The sequence below is a fragment of the Hyperoodon ampullatus genome (genome assembly GCF_949752795.1).
Source record: "Hyperoodon ampullatus genome assembly, chromosome: 8".
NCBI lineage: Eukaryota > Metazoa > Chordata > Mammalia > Artiodactyla > Ziphiidae > Hyperoodon > Hyperoodon ampullatus.
Genome location: NC_136921.1, coordinates 39535153 through 39555187, shown reverse-complemented (window position 1 = coordinate 39555187; position 20035 = coordinate 39535153). Strand labels below are relative to the sequence as shown.

The window sequence follows — 20035 nt, the reverse complement described above, 5'->3', positions numbered from 1 at the left end:
GATGTTTTCTCTGATTCTTTTTATTAGAAATCCATATATGCAATTTATAGATGAATAAACTAAGGCTTACAAACAGCTTGTATGCAATACTGTCTCCTACTGAAATAGGTACTTGGTACTTGGTATTAATAATTATTCTCTGTTTTAGTGTCTGTTACCTTAGGGCCTGAGTGTGAAAAATAGTCAAGGGATCCTTCATGAATATACTTGTGTTTATTCTATTTTATTTTCTCATTGTAGGACAGTTCTCAAGTGCATACACCACATGGTAAATTGCATCCTCTTAAAATAACAATCATTATTTTTAAAAAATCATCACATTTAAAAGAGCTGATCATCAAAATCCTTTCACAATCATAATGAAGTGCAACAATGGTTTGCTTCCTCACAATTTCATCCATATTCCCATGAAAGAATGGGAGTAGATTTTAATTATGATTCAGTTCCCTTTATTATTCAGCCAAATGAAAAACTAACAGACTAGAATCATAGTATATTTTCTTCGACTGCACCATACCTGTTCCTTTTTAAATGGTAGGTATTTATTTGATAGGAATGCTAAAGTAATAAGAATAGTAAAATTCAAATCTTAGACATAAATTTCTAATTTTTTTCCTATGAAGTGCCATCTTTACTAATATTCTACCCTTTTCCCCCTCTAGGTAAGGAAGTTCAAGCTCAAATATATGCTTAATACTTTCTCCCAAAAGAAACCATTCTTTTAAATTTTTACTATCCATTTAATCCAACTGTACAGCTCAATATATTTCTTTACAGATGATTTTCCACATAATTTAGCTCTATGACCTGGTCCGAACAAAGATATAGGTATAAGTATGTGGTTTTTAATTATATTTCATAATTCTATTGAGTGATAGTTCTACTATTTTAATATATCTCTCCCCAGAAAACTATACTTTAAAAATCTTAACTGTCATTTCTTTTTAAAACCAGTCTGTAAAATATATGGACCAAATCAGAGAATTAACAGTGATGAGTGTCATCAGAACTGAGCAGTTATTTACATGAGGAAATAAAATCATTTTTCAAATAAATATTTTCAAAACCTCTTTATGACTTTATGACTGAGTTGTATGTTTAGATAGATGCTGGGGATAAAGCGGTAAGTTTTACCTGCACTCAGAAGAAACATTCAGACTTTGAGGTAATTGGGGAAGGAGTTTTTCTGTTCTTCATAATCTGCAAATGCAGAAGCAATAAGTTCTGATTGGAAAGAGAGAGGTCCGGGATTCTCGTTCATGGAGGAAATATTTGAAAACATCCCAAGATCAGGACCTCTTCCTTTCAAATATGCCTGAAGGGTTCTGAAAAACTGAAGAGAGAAAGAAAATGTTCAATGTCATTTATCATTTAAACACTCCAAATACTCAAAGATGAGTATTTTTCCCCTCTCATTTTCCCCCCAAATTGACTTTAGAGCTAACGCAGGAGGCAGGAGGTGGAAAACTCAGAAACACAAGCTGTGGCTCCTTCTCCCCTTCCCCCTCCTTTCTACCTGACATTTCAACTCTAAACAAAGATAATTCACCATTCTTGAATATCAATTATTTAACAGCCCACAGTGAGAAGATTCGTTGCCCATCTCTGAGTACTGAAGTCAGAGATGAAACTGAACTCCACGGTGATCGGAGCTCAGGTGTCTCCTCTCCGATTGATGGTGAGATAGATCCCAGTCACTTCAAACGTGGGGTTTTCAGCTGTGTATTCTGTGAATACATAGAAGCTGTGCAAAGTGCTATTTGATTGTTTTAATCCTATATTGTTATATTTCACATCATTTTCTTTAGAAAAACTATATTTTGAAATCGTAATGTCATCATATTTACTGTATTTGGCATATTTTTAAAAGAGAATTTTTACTGGTATTTTGAATTCTATTTCCTAGATAACGTTATGTTGAAAATGATGCCTAGCAAATTGAGAAGAATGCAGGTCGACTTTCAGTTTTTGCAATGGAGCTTTGCAAGTATTGGTTATGTGAGAATCTGTTTTGTTATCAGTTCAACCTAAGCTGTGCAAAACGTAATTCTCTGTTACACTCTTGATTCTGTATATATCAATATATTAGAAATTAAGGCTATGAAGTCAATGAGTATATAATATTTACAAAAGTAATGTGCTATGTGTGTATAAGATCATTTCTAAATATAAATTTGTTTCTCCATACAGAAACAAGTGTAAATTGGCTAGAATACCGGCCACTAGGCTAACAAAATTCTTCTCTGGTCCTGTTGGGGAATCTTCTCAGCCCTTGGCAGCCTCCTCTCCACCGTGCTCTAGCAGAGTGCAGTGTGCATAACTCCAGGGAGGTGCCAATTTCACCCTGCAGCCTGGCATGTCCCAGTGGCTGTTCTTACCAGATCTCGGTTTCTAGGATTGTTGAAGGGCTTCCATTTTTCTTCGTTTCTCAACGTGGCTCCATGTGCAAGGCCAAGTAGCACCAGGGCAACAGCCAGCAGCAGGAGTCCTTTGGGCATTGTGGAAGGAAGCTGAGTGAAAGGAAGGATCAGGGAAATGTCAATGGCCAGAGAGAGAGAGATTGAAGGAGGGAGAGAGAGGAGAAGGGAGGGCAAAAGTAGAAAAGAGAAAGAGGAAACATTTTTAAAGGGAGACAAGGAAGAAGAAATAGTATACTGGTTCACCTGAATTTTGCAGCCCTCTTTTTTTCCAAATTCATTTCTTAATTAACCCCCCTACAACCAATTATTAGCTTAAAGGAGTCCATGATAAGGAGAATGTTATACAGTGATAAACAAAGCAATTATGAATACAACCTAGAAAGTGAATATGCCTTTTCATCTGAAAAAAATTGCACTTTGTTGTCTCCAAAGAAACTGCAATTCTTAACAATAATGAAAAAACAACCAACCTTAAATTACTTTAAGTGTTAAGACAGCAGTCTTAAAAAAAAAAAAAGAGAAAAGAAAAAAATATACACCCCGAACTGAAAGATGCACCTTACACACAGGTCTGAGACAGACACACACCACACCAGTGTAAGTAGAGATGGTATCCCACCCCAAGGTTTGAAATGGAAATGAAACACACAGAAAGAGCTAATAAAGCTTACCAGGAGTTTGGTTTTGCCTGGCCCTGGTTGTTTACCCTGCCTACAATCTGCAAGGCGATTCATGGCTACTTATAACCAGTGGATTGGCTGCAGGTGGGAGTCATTGATGTGAGCGGAGGGGGGGCTCAAAAATAATGATTCCATTTTCATCCACAGCACAAAGACCCTTGAGAATCACATCTTCAGGCTTCTTCAGGGTTAACAGTGAAGCTATTTGTCCTAAATACAGCAGACTCTCCTCCATCCACTGAACATTTCATTTGGATGTTATAGAACACACAAGGCACTTCCACCCAGCAAAATGGCTTTCTCCTTTTTCACTTTTGAGAGAAGGTGTATACACAGCAGCTGGGACTATGATAATGATTATCCCACCTAATAGAATGCTCTTTTGGAGCTATCAGCCTTTCAAATTAATCACATTTTTTAAACAGAAAATTCTATTGCAAGAGACAAAATTGCTCTTTGTGACCCACACCTTATATTTCTTCTTAGAATCTCAAGAAGTTTTACAAGTTTTAAATAGTGGTATGGTTAATCATAATACCCTTTCAAAATAGAGCACAAAAATAGCACATGTTTTGTGGAAAAAAGAAAAATTACCTTACCTATAGCATCCCCTTGCTAAATAAATGCCATCCGCAGAAAATGGTACGGTTGAGAAATTGGACTTGATGAACTGAAGTTGCTTTGGTTCCAATAATTCAGAACAATCCAGAACAAGCTCTTTGTTGAGAAGGCTAGTAATCTGGACCGGAAATTAAAATACCTGGCTACAATCTCAGTCTTGCCATTTTGACCTTGGGAGGGTCATTGTGACCTTCATTTATTCACGCCTTTGTTTATTCAACAAACTTTTACTGAGTGCCTACTATGTGCCAGGCACTGCATAAGGCTTTGGGGATAAAATAGTAAGAATAATAGATTCCCTACCCTCATGGAATTTACAGATTAGTGGGCAAGACAGACATTAATCAAACCATTATATAACAAAGTGTATAAATATCAATGATGATAATTTCTATTGAGATTATGGCACTATGACAGGGTAGAACAGGTGGATTCGATGCAGTCTCAGGGATCAGGTAAGGCTTCTGTGAAGAAGTGACCTTATATCTGGTAGATGAGTAGAGTTACCTAGGCAACCTAGGGAGGACTGAGGGAGATGAGTTTCAGACAAGGTGAACAACTGTACTAGACCTTGTGGCTGGAAGGAACATGGCAAATTAATGCAACTGAAATTAAGTCAGTATCTGAGGAGTGTAAGGAGCAAGGTGGGGGGCTGATGCAATTTGGGCCTTTAGAGGTAGTCAGATTATGATCTTTCTGCTGCAAACAATGCTAACTGATTGAAAAGTTTTAAGCATCCAAGTGACTTGATAACAGACTTGCAATTTTAAAAAGCTATTCTGGTTGCACTGTGGAGGACAGACTGAGCTAGAAAAGAGGGAGACCAGTTAGGTGGCTACTTCAATAGTCCAGGCAGGACAAGATGTTAACTTGCATTAGGGTGGTAGCACAGATGCAGAGTTGTGGATGGATCTGAGAGATATTTAGAAGGTACTGATAAGGTACTGGATACTATGGGAGGCAGAGCTAAGGGGAAGAGAGTTTCAAGGCCAATCCCTAGGTCTCAGGATTATGCAGCTGAGCAGACTACAGTGCCATTAGCTGACATATCAAACACCGGCATGAGGAGATGAGGCTCATGAGTTCCAGGTGGGACACGTTGAATTTGAGGAGCCTTGGAGATCTCCAAGTGGGGATGGGGAGTATACAATTGGATACACAGGCCTGAAGCTCAGAGGAGAGGTCTGGAACGGAGATGTAACTATGGGAGTTGTAAATATGGCATGTAAAGGATGAGATTACCTCAGTGAAGATTAGGAAATGAAAAGAAAAGGTGATGTAGGACTTGAGCTTTGAGAAATTTTAACATGAACCAGCCCTATACAAGAATCTATATGAAGGAGACCCTGGAGGTAGGGGGAAAACCAGGAGAGGATGGGAGCAAGAGAAGAAAATGTTTCAAGAAGGGACAAATTGGGTAAATGAGGACTTTAAAGGATCCATAGAGCATTAGAGATGTTTGGGTAGATGGAGGTGAAGGTCAGATTAGAAGGGAGTCCATGGACAGGAAAGAGAGAATGAATCCATCAAGCTCTTGAGAAGTTTACCTGTGTGTGTGTGTGTGTGTGTGTGTGTGTGTGTGAGTGTGAGAGAGAGAGAGAGAGAGAGAGAGAGAGAGAGAGAGAGAGGGAGAGGGAGGGGAGAGAGAGGCAGTACCTGGAGGGGGAAATAGAAATAAGAGAAGATGTTGATTTTATTGTTAAGACTTGAGTCTGTTTAAATGTCAGTGGTCAAGTGAGTAAATGAATACCCTGGAATTTCATTACATCAACTCTCCTTAAAACTCCAGGACTTTGGTATGGTTTTCAGGGCAGAAACAGAGACACAGATGTAGAGAACAAACGTATGGAACCAAGGGGGGAAAGTGGGGTGGTGGGGGTGGTTGGAAGAATTGGGAGATTGGGATTGACATGTACACACTGATGTGTATAAAATGGATAACTAATAAGAACCTGCTGTATAAAAAATACATAAAATAAAATTAAAAAATTAAAAAAAAAACAAAAACAAACACTCCAGGACTTTGAAGTTAAAGCACCTAATAATATTGAAGTATTAAGTGTTGAGATTATTAACACTGTAAACTCCTTAAACAATGCTCACCTTTATGTTCCCCCAGTACCAGCATTGAGCCCAATGCATAGACAATGAACTTTGTAAATGGGAAAGGCTGAATAAGTCAGAAAAGATTTGCATAACCATTTACCCATGAATAATTTCTAACTTTAGACCCATTTGTATAAAACCATAGCTCATTTGTTCTAAGAGCTCCCCATTTAAGAAATATTTAGTTTCTCAAAAGAGCAATGGACTAAAAGTAACACACACATATTGTCATCTTGTTCACTAAGACTGGAGTTTTCCTGATTGTTAAAAGAAGTTATATATTTAAATAAAACTATTTTAAATTCTTGTAATTGTTTCTTAATTTCAAATCTCTGTCTTAAAAGGCAAAAGCTGATGACATATCTTTTAGAATGTATCAACACAGCACTAAGTAGGTATTTTGCAATTATTCAGTTGATAAATTCAATCAAAAGAGAGGAAAAAACCCCAGGAGAGTTCGGGTTCCCAGACCATTAATTTCTAGTCTAAATTGTCCCACTTGGCCTCTTCATTAAGTAGAGTGTGTGTAAAAGTAGCAGTTGGGATATTCAGCCTTCCACACCTAGACGCATCTGAATGAAGATCTTTGCTGGCATTTCTCAACCAGAAATTAAGAGGAAAATAGAGTACTCAGCACAGGGCTTCCACATAAAAGAAATCCAATAAATATGTAGTGACTGAATCACAAACTTAATTAGATTATAAATTCAAACATAATGGTAGAACTACCATACGACCCAGAAATCCCACTACTGGGCATATACCCTGCAAAAACCATAATTCAAAAAGAGTCATGGGGCTTCCCTGGTGGCACAGTGGTTGAGAGTCCGCCTGCCGATGCAGGGGACACGGGTTCGTGCTCCGATCCGGGAGGATCCCGCGTGCCGCGGAGTGGCTGGGCCCGTGAGCCATGGCCGCTGAGCCTGCGCGTCTGGAGCCTGTGCTCCGCAACGGGGGAGGCCACAACAGTGAGAGGCCTGCGTACCGCAAAAAAAAAAAAAAAAAAAAAAGAGTCATGTACCACAATGTTCACTGCAGCTCTATTTACAATAGCTAGGACATGGAAGCAACCTAACTGTCCATCGACAGATGAATGGATAAAGAAGATGTGGCACATATATACAATGGAATATTACTCAGCCATAAAAAGAAACGAAACTGAGTTATTTGTAAGTGAGGTGGACGGACCTAGAGTCTGTCATACAGAGTGAAGTAAGTCAGAAAGAGAAAAACAAATATCGTATGCTAACGCATATATATGGAATCTAAAAAAAAAGGTTCTGAAGAACCTAGGGGCAGGACAGGAATAAAGATGCAGACGTAGAGAATGGATTTGAGGACATGGGGAGGGGAAAGGGTAAGCTGGGTGAAGTGAGTGAGAGCGTGGCATGGACATACATACACTACCAAATGTAAAACAGATAGGTAGTGGGAAGCAGCCGCATAGCACAGAGAGACCAACTCAGTGCTTTGTGACCACCTAGAAGGGTGGGATAGGGAGGGTGGGAGGGAGGAAGGTGCAAGAGGGAAGAGATACGGGGATATATGTATATGTATAGCTGATTCACTTTGTTATAAAGCAGAAACTAACACACCATTGTAAAGCAATTATACTCCAATAAAGATATTAAAATAAATAAATTCAAACATAATGGTAAAGATGAGGAGAGGAATAAAGAGGATATTGTGGCAGGCACAGATGAATTTTAAAACTATTGGACTGTTGGACTCTATAACCTATCCAAACCCTTCTTGTCCTTATTAGGAAAAAAAAAAAAAGACAGAGCTGGTATAGCTATTTAGCTGTATCATGAACAGGAATGAGAATTTTACCTCCTTTTTCTTCCCTCTAGTCTGAGTAAGGGAAAGGGAAAATTGCTATTTATAGACTGCTTCCTCAGTGATGACGAGAACTTCAGAGATAACAGAAAAGTTGCTTACATGACTAATAGAGTATGCGAGGCAGCTTTCTGCTCACAGCAATCGTAACTGCTTTTTGTGGCAGTGGGCAGATTTCAGTGTGAAAATAGACTCAAGAGAAGAGGGGAAAAAGGGATAAGGCTCTTGCCAAGCATAGAACAGAAGCAAAGAGAACCCACTGTGACCTCGATGGATGGGAGAGGCTCACCCCTCATATCCTGGGGCCACATAAAGTTTCCAGATCCTGTGAGACCCTGGGGAGGTGAGGGAAGGTCCAGAAACTGCTGAAATTGGATCTTTGCTCCCCAACCCCATTCGGAAAGGGGCTTAGAGCAGACAAGTTGGTTTTAAAAAACCCATGACATTCTCTAACACCTCCACAATACAGCTGACTGTTTGTTCCTTTCGGCAGTATCAGTACAGGGTAAGTACCTCTGACTGTAGAGACCTGACCCTCAGAATTCTCTAGCTATTTACTATGGAAAAATCTGTTTTATTCTTTGCTATCCTCTATTTTGTTTTAAAAATGTGAAAGGAGTATTTTGAAGAGAAAAAGAGATCTTCCTCCAAAAACATATTACAGCTGTTTAGGGCCAGGGTGTGTGCCAATCCTAGAAGCCAAGGCCAAGTGGGGTGGTCATCCTTCCCTGAGAGCATTTGCTTTCAAGCCCAGCTTGGTCTCAAGGCCTCTGCTTTTGTCAGGTCTCTCCGTTATCATCAGCTGGGGCTTCAGCAGTGGCCTCCCTTCTTCCCAAGGTCCCTCCCCTTGTTGGTCTTCCTCCCTGCCACCGGCCTTCCTGAAACACAAACACCATGGGCTAGTTAGAGAGGGACAGCCAGCACATATCTTTCAATGCTGCCCCAAGTTCCAGCTATTTCTCCTGCAACTAAGATGAAGTAGAGGCAACAAAAGGTAGACATGATGACAATCATGCTTGATCTGAAACCAGCTGGGAGACACAGAGCAAGAAAAGGGACATGTAGATTCACAAGGTGACTGAAGTATCAACCAAACTCTCTCAGCCTGAGTTTGAGAACCAGGTCCCCAAACCCTTGCCACCTCAGGCCACACTGGTGTCTCCAAAGTCATAAATAAGTTAAGGATTTTTCCTAAAATATAAAAGCTTAAATCATTTCTTATGACTTTGCAAAAAGCTTTTCAGCAGGCAGTATGTTTTTGTAGCAGAGTCTGAGGTAGTTGATAACAAGTTTGTTTTTGCAACTGACCCTGGTGGAGAGACAACAGAATAAAAAGGTCACAGAGCTCAAAAAAAAAGCTTACTAGCATCACATCTACCTCTAGTGGCTTCAGGATGCCCATAAGATAAAGTCTAAGCTCTTGACTGTGATGTAAAGACCCTCAATATGACCCAGTCCTACCATTCAAGCCATTTGACCTCTCTAATGAACACCACCCACACATATACCTCAGTGCCTTTGAACACACTGTTGCTTCTGCCTAGAATGCCTTCTCTAACCCTTGTGTGTTCTCAGAACTTCTCCCTGTCCTTCAAGGCCCACCTCAAATGTCACATCTTCTGAGAAAAAGAAACCACTTAGTTACTTCAACAGCTTTTACCTTGCTGAATTTGGATGATGATATTTGCTTCCACATGTCTCACTGTTCCAATGTGAGTTCCTTAAAGTTGGCATCATGTCTTTTTTATCATTAATTCTTCAGGGTTTGGCATAAGGCCTGGCATAGAATAGGCCAGCATATCACAAATGCTTATAGAATTAATCATTCTTTAGGTAAAACTTGAGTTCAGATTCTTGCAATTTTCTTTTGAAATTTGAGCCTTGTTACATTTCTATTTTGTACTGTTCATCTAAAGATTTACATAATGCCATATTTTAATAAGGAGGGAAGAGATAACTGTAGGTAGGCAATAAATATTTTTTTGATTTGACTTGAATATTCAGTGGACTAGTAAAGTGTAAATTAACATTCAGTCTAGCTGTTGCACACAAACCAACGGAGACTGGAGTGTGGCACTTTTATGACCACACACGCCTTTCTATTTAAATTGTTCTGGAGCTGAGGCCACAAGCCAAGGAATGTGGGCAGCCACCAGATGCTGGAGAAGGAAAGGAACAGATTCTTCCCTAGAGTCTCCAGAAGGAGCATGGCCTTGTCCACACCTTGATTTTGGCTCAGTGATACTGATTTCAGACTTTTGGCCTCCAGAACTGTGACAGAGTAACTTTCTGTTGTTTTAAGCCACCCACGTTTTGGTAATTTTTTACAGTAGCCATTGGAAACTAAGACAAGGAATGTCAAGATGTCAGGCCAATCACAAAGGAGAAAGACCCATAACTCGCCACAACTGCTTTAGCCTCTACTGAATACATTGCACCATGGAGAGACCTAGAAGCTGTCTCTCTTCCCTTTTAAGAAAGGTGAAGCTTCATCTGTCTTCCAGTTCACAATACAAAATGGATTTGGGTTGAAATGTCTATTATGAACCTGAGGTTCTACATGAGGAAAACTATACTATAAAATGTCTTTTTGACATGAAAGGGATGAGAAAAGTTTCCATCTTAGACTCTTGAATTAGATAAGACCCCACCCCTGAGTTACATAATTTTGTAATGGACCTCATATTTTAACCCATTGATAAAATTATTTAAACACCTGGAAGAAACACCATTCTTAAAATATAACCTAAATTTCCAGGTACATATTTTGCATGATAAAGGGAGTAGTTTCAGAAAAGGGGAAAAATTGAGGACAATTCAGATGGGTATTTCTTTGGATATTTTGGGGCATAATGGGCAAATGATTCCTTTTCTTAGTGCTATTCATCAATTGTGAGCTCTGAAATAGAGCCAGTGAGTTTTTATTTTTAAAAAATCAACAAACCCCTCTCCCTGAAACAATCCCCCCCACCCCGCCAAATCGATGATTAATTCCTAGTATTCTGGGAACTCTTTAGTTCTCTAGGTACATAAAGTGTTATACAATTATTTTAAACAAAATAAAATAAATAGCAGACCTTTACTCTTCAAAAGTGCATTCTGTAAGTCTAGCCCTGGGGAAACTCCCAAGAAATCTCAGCAGCAGAGATGATGTCATCTTAACCCTCCAACAATACTGTGCTTCCAAGTGGCAGTGAGGAAGTTCTAGGTTTCTGCTAAAAATACTACCTCCTGACTTCCGTCTTTAAAAATTCTACTTCTAAAAATTGGGTTATTTGAGGTTTTATGATTGAGTTGTAGAAGTATTTTATATATTCTGAAAACAAATCCTTTATAGAAATATGTTTCTCTGTCTGTGGTTTGCCTGTATACTTTCTTAATGACGTCTTTTGATGAGCAGTCTTTAATTATGATGAACTATTATTTAACAATTTTTTTTTTTTTTGGCTGCGTTGGGTCTTCATTGCTGCACGTGGGCTTTCTCTAGTTGCGGAGAGCAGGGGCTACTCTTAGTTGCTGTGCATGGGCTTCTCATTGTGGTGGCTTCTCTTGTCGTGGAGCACAGGCTCTAGGTGCGCGGGCTTCAGTAGTTGCAGCACATGGGCTCAGTAGCTGTGGTTCACGGGCTTAGTTGCTCCATGGCACGTGGGATCTTCTCGGAACAGGGATCAAACTCGTGTCCTCTGAATTGGCAGGTGGATTCTTAACCACTGCACCACCAGGGAAGTCCCCATAACAATTTTTAAATTGTCGTTGATTTCTTTAACCTAACTATGCACATTTGCCTACCATCACATCTCAAAGTTTTCTCCTATATTTTCTTCTAGAAGCTTTATAGTTTAGCTTTTACATTTAGGTTTATGATTCATCTCGTTAGTTTTGTATATGATGTGAGGAAGGGTCCAGGCTTATTTTTTTTTTCCATATAAGTATCCAGTTACTCCAGAACTGTATGTTGAAAAGATTTTCTTTTCCCATTGGAATGTTTTGGCACCTTTGTCAATAATCAATTGACCATAAACACGTGGGTTTATTTTTGAACTCTTTGTTCTGTTCCACTGATGTACTTACCACTTATCTATCCTTTTGCCAATACCACACTGCCTTGATTACCGTAGCTTTATAGTAAGTCTTGAAGTCACGTATTGGTGTGATTCTTTTCCAAAATTGTTGTGACTATTTGCAATTGTTTGCTTTTCTATATACATTTTAGAATCAGCTTGTAGAGTTTTAGAAAAATAGCCTGCTGGAATTTTTATTGAGATTGCATTTAATGTATGTATCATTTTGGAGAAAAATGACATCTTAAAAATAGTGAGTCTTCCAATCAATGAATATTATCTCTCTTTATCTTAGGGCTTTAAATTTTTCTCTAAGCAATATTTTGTAGTTTTTGGTGGAGAGACCTTGTACATATTTTTATTTATTCCTAAGTATCTTATAAATGGCATTTTATAAAAATTATTTTACAGTTGTTTGATATTTGAATATGGAAAATATTTTTTATATATTGACCTTAAATTCTGTGACCATACCAGTCCTAGTAGTTGATTTATATATTCCTGAGGGCTTTTATAAATTACTGGGTTTAATTTGCTGGTATTTCATTAAGAACTTTCACATTTATGTTAACAAGGAATGTTGGTCAGTAACTTTTTGTAATTTCTTTGTCATGCTTTGATATCAGGCTATGCTTGCCTCATAACATGATTTGGGAAGTGGTGCCTCCTCTTTTATTTTCCAAAAGAGTTGTCAACATTGGTGTTACCCAATGTTCAACAGAATTAAAACTTCAATACAATTCACCACTGAAATCAACTGGGCCTGGAGTTTTCTTTGTGGGAAGCTTTAATTTTTCTAAGTCAGGTTTATTAGCATGTAACTTATATATCCTTTTAGTAAAAAGTTCCACAAATTTTGTATAGCTATGTAACCACCATCACAATCAAGATTTAGAACATTTCCATCACCCCCAAAATTACCCTCAAGCCCCTTTGGAGTCAGTTCCCCTGTAACCACTCTTATGTTTTCTGTCACTACAGTTTTTCCTTTTTCTCTCATATAAGTAGAATCACACAATATGGCATGTTAGCATACTGAACTTAAGAGTCATCAATATTATTTCACATATCAGCTGTTCACTTCTTTTTACTTGCCAAGTAATATTCTATTTTATGGATGTGCCACAAATTTTCTATCCATACACCAGTTGACAGACACTTGGTTTGCTTCCAGCTTGGGGAAATTATTAACAAAGTTGCCATAAATATCTACATACAGGTCTTTGTTTTGACATAGGTTTTCATTTCTTTTGAGTAAACATATGGAAGTGGTATTGCTGGTTCATATGCTAAAGGTATGTTTCACTTTCTAAGAAATTGCCACTGTTTTCTAAAGTGACATTCTCTTTTGCATTCCCACCAGCAATGTATGAGAATTCTAGTTGCTTCAAATCTTTACCAGCACGATTGCCAGTTTTTGAAAATTTTTATTTTAGGCATTGTGGTTATAATTAGCATTTTTCTAGTGACTATGTTGGGCATCTTTTCATGTACTTAGTTTGTCATCCATGTATCTTCTCTGGTGAAGTGTTTAAGTATTTTGCTCATTATAAATTTAGTTGTTTTCTTGTTGGTGAATTTTGAAAATTCTTTATATATATTTTACGTACAAGTTCTTTATCAGATATGTTTGGTTTTCTCTCACTTGCGAATTGTGTTTTCGTTTTCTTAACACTGTTTTTGAACAGTGTTGAAGTTTTTATTTTTGGTGAAATCTAATTCATCAATTTTTGTCTTTTATGATTTGGGCTTTAAAAATATTTTAAAATTTCTATTTTAATTTCTCCATTGGCATTCTAGCTATACCTCTTTGAATTATTATTTTAATGGTTGCTTTAGGGATTATAATATGTAATCTTACACATAGGGAACCACAGGTAATAATACTTTCAAATTATCTGGGGTCAATTGTAAAAAGAACAACTTCAATTATTTCTGAAAGTTTTTCTAAATGTATTAATCTATTTAGTAAATATAATAACTGGACCATAATTAAAATTTCTGTTATATAAAACTCCAATATATACAAAAGTAAGGAGAAAAGAATAATTCAAGTCCACGTACTTACCACTCAGCTTCAGCAATTATCAACACATAGGCAATTTTGTTACAGACATAATTTTTTTTGTTGTTAAATCAGGTTTTGAATTATCTTGGGTCACTGTTATGATTACTCATTTGAAAAAATATTTAACAAATTTCTACCATGTAAAATATGCATTGCTAAGTGTGGGACTACAAATAGGTGTATGGAAAGGGACACGATCCCTGCCTGCTAGGAACAAACAATCTATATGGAGAAACAGCATGGTGTGGTGGAGTTTCAGAACCAAATTTAACCATGTTCAAAACTGGACTCTGCCATTCTCCTGGGCAAATATTATTTAATCTCTCTGCACCTCAATTTCCTCATCTGTGAAGTAATCCTACTTTGCAGTGTTGTTGTAAGATTTAGAAATGTTACATATAAAGGGCACTTGACATGTAGATGCTAAATAAATGTCACTATTACTAAGAACTGCATATAATGTGACCTAATGTGATGATTCCCATAGGATATGAAACTATGACAGCAAGAGCTAGAAGCAGGGATAAGATTAGTCCTGACTGGCAATTGGTAGATTTTTACGGAGAAAGTTTTGACAGCAAAGATGTGGGAGGAAGAAGTCCTTGAGCAAAGGCAGCGAAGTAGCAAAAGGAAGAAGACAAAGGAGATGCAGTAGCCAAGTTTGCGTGTGTGGCAGACTTGGCTCATTGTTTCATTTTATCCCTTTTGTTATGGGTGGAATTGTGTTCCCCTCCCCCCAAAGTTTCATATGTTGAAGTCCTAACCCCCTATCAGCTGGCACATTGATCTTGGACTTCTCAGCCTCCAGAACTTGAAGACATAAATTTCTGTTGCTTAAGCCACGGAGTCTGTGGAATCCTATAATAGCAGCCCAAGAAATACACCTTTCTTCTTAGATTTTGTTTGGGGTAGCACAAACCCAGCTTAAAAACTTGATTCCGCCATCTCCCTTGCATTTCTTTAGTGGTGATGCGATATTATTCTGGCCTGGAATGGAAGTCCCTGAGAGTGGGAAAGGGAGAGGAGAGGGAGAATCCTTTCCAAATAAAAGGCAAACTTCCTTTTGCTCCTTTCCCCTCCTTCCTGGAATGGAAATATCATGCAGCCACGGTCTTGTTATGAAAGCCACACATTAAGGATGAAGAACAAATGTGATAGAAGGAACTTTGGTTCTTGATGACTTCATGGAGTCTTATCCTGGACTTTCTACCTGAAAATTTGATTGTTTAAGCAATTATTTCTCAGGCTTCCTGTTTCTTGCAAACTAATCCTAACTGAAACAGCCTGTGTGGGGAGGAGATGGGTGTCTTTAGGAAACGGTAGGAGAGAAGGCTGGAAGTGGATCAAACTATCAAGGAGTTCAGACTGTTTCCTATCAAACATGGGGGAAGATTAAAAGGTTTTGAAAAAGAGAGTGATAATGCTAAACTGCTGTTTTAAAAAGGATTAATGGGAATAAGCAGGATAAAAAGGAAGAGGGTGAGACAATGAGAAGATCATTTGTGAAGCTGCTGCAAAATTAGGAATACTAGTAATGATGGTCTGAATTAGGGTGGGAGTCAGAAAAGAGTGAACCAATGTAAGGGTGGCCCTAAAGTGCTGGACTCTTCAGGGCCTGTGGTATGCAAGGAGGAACTAGATAGTAGGCAAAGGAGACATGATCAAAATGAATGGAGGTTCAACTTTAGTAGCTGGAGGATTTAAGAGAAATTTGGAAACTGAAAGGAGTTGTTAATTAGGGAGGGAGAGAAATCATAAGGTTAAATTTCAACAATGAGTTGCAACTGAATTTGTTTAGTTTGGAGGAAACTAGAGATTGGAGAGCTGGAAGAAAGCACCTATCATTTCTTGTACACAAAGGTGTCAGATGTATTTGGTTCATTATCTCATTTAATGGTAATACTTAAGATAATATTGTCACAATTTATGGATGAGGATACAGTCTCAGGAAGGCTAAATACATTACCACTGATTCAGAAATACTTAGATATGGAACTGAGGGAGCAAGCCTGTCTGACTTGGTGAATCATCAACCAAGAATATAACACTGAAGTCACAGATGAAATCTCTAATGGAAAATATAGAAAGAGTAATAAGGAAAGCTGTGGGTATATCGTTGGAAACATTCTTTTCCAAAGCAAAAGGAGTAACTAGTATGGTCAGAAAAGATTTTCAGAGAGTAGGAAGTGAACTAGTATTGATAATTACATATTGCAGAACTCAGACAGTCTGGTTTGAATTCTACTATGGGCAAATTGCTTAATTTCTCTGAGACTATTTCTTTTATTGTAATGGAGGATAATAATCCTCCCTCTAAAGGTTTTTATGGAGAATGAAATGAGAAACTGAACGTGAATGTGTCTGGCATGGATTCTGGTACAATAGGTACTTAGTGAATGTCTGCTGAGAGAATAAAGTATAGGCGACAAGGTGGTCTGTAGAAACCCCATAGTATGGTCTGGAATGTTTTTATTGAAAGAAATTGCTTATACTTTTTAGTTTTTCTATGATTTGTTTCTTTTCTTTCAAAGTTGAATTACAGAGTATATTTCTGATTAAGGATTCCAGTTAGTTGCATTTTGGCACCTAAAGATCTTACTGCATTTTAGTCTCACTGGAACAATAAAAAAAAGTTAATTTAAAACTATAAGGTACTGCAACAAGACGAAGAAAGAACAAAATGGAGATTCAGAAAATCCATTCTCCACTTGGTCTGCTGTAGTTAAGGTACCTAGGATCTTGGGAAAAATGAAAATTAAGATAGGCTATTGGCTGGCAGCAACTTAAGACATTTTGGTTGTGTTCATAATATGCTACACACAGGGAGTCAGGCAAGGTCCCACGTCAAATCTAACGCAGAAAGAGGCTTGTCTACCACATCCAATTAGTTGCTAACCCCTAAAGAGTCCCCTTACATTGTTTCACTCTTTTTTTGGCTCCCAACCTAGTTTAAATCATCATTACTAGTATTCCAAATTTTGTAGCAGTTTGATAAATGATCTCCTTCTCCTTGTCTCACCTACTTCCCTTCCATCCTGCGTATTTTATTCCCATTAATTTTTTTACACACAAAGATTTTACAAACTTCAGTATCAGAAAAGAACTCCCCAATGCTGGCTCTACCAGTTTCATTCCTGTCTACCCTACCCAATAGATCACAGCTGAAGGATTGTAAGTCATGACGTTTAAGGTGCCCTACTCAATTCCTTTGGTCATTAAATGTTTCTAACAGTAAGCCAGCTTGGAGCAAGGCATGACTTCTGTGCCCCAAGAAGGCTATCAGGGGAACAATGCCTCATGTATATTTTCATGTTTCTGCACGGTTTGGCTTCCTGAGCAAAGGAAATTGACATGCTATCAAGACATGTCTCCTTTTCCCAGAAAGATAAACATTTACTCTCCAGTGCTCTTCTTCCCCTTGCCTCCTGTTTGGTGGAGCCACACACTTACATTTTACGGGAAGATGAAACCTGGAGCCGTCTGCTTACATTCTAAAAGGCTGTAAAACATTTGTGAACAAAGGCTTTACTTCCTCTCTCAGGAGGGAAAGAGGGCAGCATGTAGCTTATATAAACTCCCAGATTTATAATTTCAGAGTTCCTTTCCTGTGGTGCAGAACAAAACAGAAAACCCCATTTGAACATTCAGGGTTCACCTGGCCCTCCTCACGCTGCCCTCAAGGGGGAAGAACGGGGCAAGGGGAACTGCCGTGGTTATTGCTTTAAGTAATTATAGTTGGTTCCTGATCCAGAAACCTCATTTTTTTGCTTTCAGGATAATATAAATATAGATATTAAAACCTATTAAAGACTTCAAAGGCTTACAAAAATATATTCTAAACTAAGTGTCTTCAGAAGGGGGTTGTGTACATTCGAAGTGGTGTGCAAGGCAACATGTTGGGATGTGGGAGGAAAACAATTCATTTTCATGTTTTTAATCTAACAGATTAGTGTACCAGCATTTTATACATGAATTGATACCAATGCCCTTACTCAGCCTTCTTCATAGCTGATCATACATAGAGCGTGAGATATATTCTGAGAGAAGAGTGGGAATTATACAGTTTGTTGGAGGATGACAGGGCACCCCACTAGTTTTTTTCATTCACTTAAGCATATTGTGACATGGTAACATCTATGAGCCAGTTAAAATCCATTCATTATATTAAGTATTTATCACATTATCTGGTTTTAACTAACATAACTATCACAAAATGAATAAGCAGCTTAAAAATATACCTTATAAGACACTACTCCTTACAACAAAATTTGAAAATAATACCATTAATGCAAACTAACAAAAGAAAATTTACCAGTGTCTACACTTCTACTCTTTTGTCAGGCTCATTAAGCATTAAAAACAACAGGGACCTCCCTGGTGGTCCAGTGGTAAAGAATCCGCCTTCCAATGCAGGGGACGTGGGTTAGATCCCTGGTCAGGGAACTGAGATCCCACGTGCCACGGGACAACTCAGCCCACGGGCCACAACTACCGAGCTTGCGTGCCTCAACTAGAGCCCACGCGTTCTGGAACCCGTGCACCACAACTACAGAGCCCATGCGCCCTGGAGCCTGCCCACAACAGCTAGAGAAGAGAAAACCCGCATGCCACAACTAGAGAGAAGTTCACATGCCACAGCGAAAGATCCCGCATGCTTCAACTAAGACCCAACACAGCCCAAAATAGATAAATAATAAATCTTAAAAGAAGAATTAAAAACAATAATTTAACCATATCTGATGTTATTCCTCTATTAAAATTACATATATTAATTACTATATACAATAAAATTATATGTAAAAGTTACATATAATTAAAGTTTACATATTATTATATTAGTAGTATGTTTATGGGGGTAAAGTTCAAACTTTTTTAATGATAAGGGAGTGCAATCAAAAAAGTTTGGAGATCACTGTCCAAAACAATCATATTTCCTTTTACAGTACTGTGTGGATCTGTAATTTATATATGTAACTAAACCTTTTATTTATTCTACTTAAAAATTAGCTAGAATAAAGATTTTTTAAGTGCAGTGACTGTTACACATTCCTAGTTTAAAATACAACTATATTGCACACTTTGGTTTTCTAAGAAGAGTAAACCAAGTTCCTTTCTTAACTAAATTCCTTTTTTCTCCAGTAGGTCAAACATTTTATAGAAAGGTTTTCTTCCTCTCTCCTCCATCCCAATCTTGTATCACTTTCTTAAGGGCAACCAACCATCTCTGTAATGTCTACCACATAAAATACTGTTATTTCCTGTAAGCCAGGGAACAAAAAGAGTGTGAATCATGAAGTTTCCTCTTCAAACACCTTCTAACTAAATATCTGCAATTCCAGAGTAAAAAGGCCTTTATTGTTTCAGTCAAATCTTACACTCCAGTCCCTAGATCATTCTAGCTATTTTTCTCAACCTTCTATAATTCTTTCTTGATCAGAATGGCACAAATACTAAGGGTAAAAAGCATAATGATTGAATCTTTTTTAGCATGTGAACATATCTTATAGAACTATTTGATACTGAAGGATAGGCTGATTTACATACATGGATATTCAAATGAGCACACAACTGCAAAACCTGAAGATTTCCATTTACACTGTATACGACGATTTAAGCACATCTAGGAAGTCTAATGAAACTCAATTCTTTCTCCAAACATATTCAAGAGAAAAGCAAATCACCAGAAGTATTTTTAAAAGTTTAATTTTAATATTTTATGTAATGTTGTTTGATCATTACTCTTGACCTATACCCAGTATGAACTTGTATCTATTAAGTACAGTAAAATGTTTCCATTCACTTGATAAGGTAAGCTAGTCTACTATTCCTTAATTTCAGGCCATTTCCAAGTTCTAACTGTTGAAAAGAAACAAGAAGGAACAAAACAATCTCTAAACTAATTATAATCTCACACACACACACACACACACACACACACAGAGTAACCCAGGGATGGGAGACTGTTTTCATCTCTAAGCGTTGTTTAAAATTCAGTCCAAGAATTGAGGGGCTTTTCTTTCCCTGAAATATTTTATATTTATCAGCTCTTTCAATTAAAACTATGGAATATTATTTAAGCACAGCAATTATGAAAAAGACTTTAGTTCCCTAATATTGCATGGAAGGCATACTTCTAAAATGGCCCCCAAGAGTCTCTCTCTCTAGTGTATACACCTTGTATCATCCATGCCTCTTGAGTGTGAGCGGACAATGTGTATATGGGAATATGATGTTACCTTA

The 20035-nt window shown here is 37.8% G+C and overlaps 1 protein-coding gene across 1 annotated transcript; it reads right to left on the bottom strand.

The window, feature by feature from the left end:
• Positions 1 to 1153: 1153 nt before the first annotated feature.
• Positions 1154 to 2620, bottom strand: LOC307057488 (uncharacterized protein C2orf66; the record flags this gene model as incomplete). The annotated part of the gene is given in 3 exon segments (XM_079710685.1): positions 1154 to 1333; positions 2379 to 2566; positions 2569 to 2620. Coding segments are annotated over 3 exon segments (420 nt in total).
• Positions 2621 to 20035: the final 17415 nt, after the last annotated feature.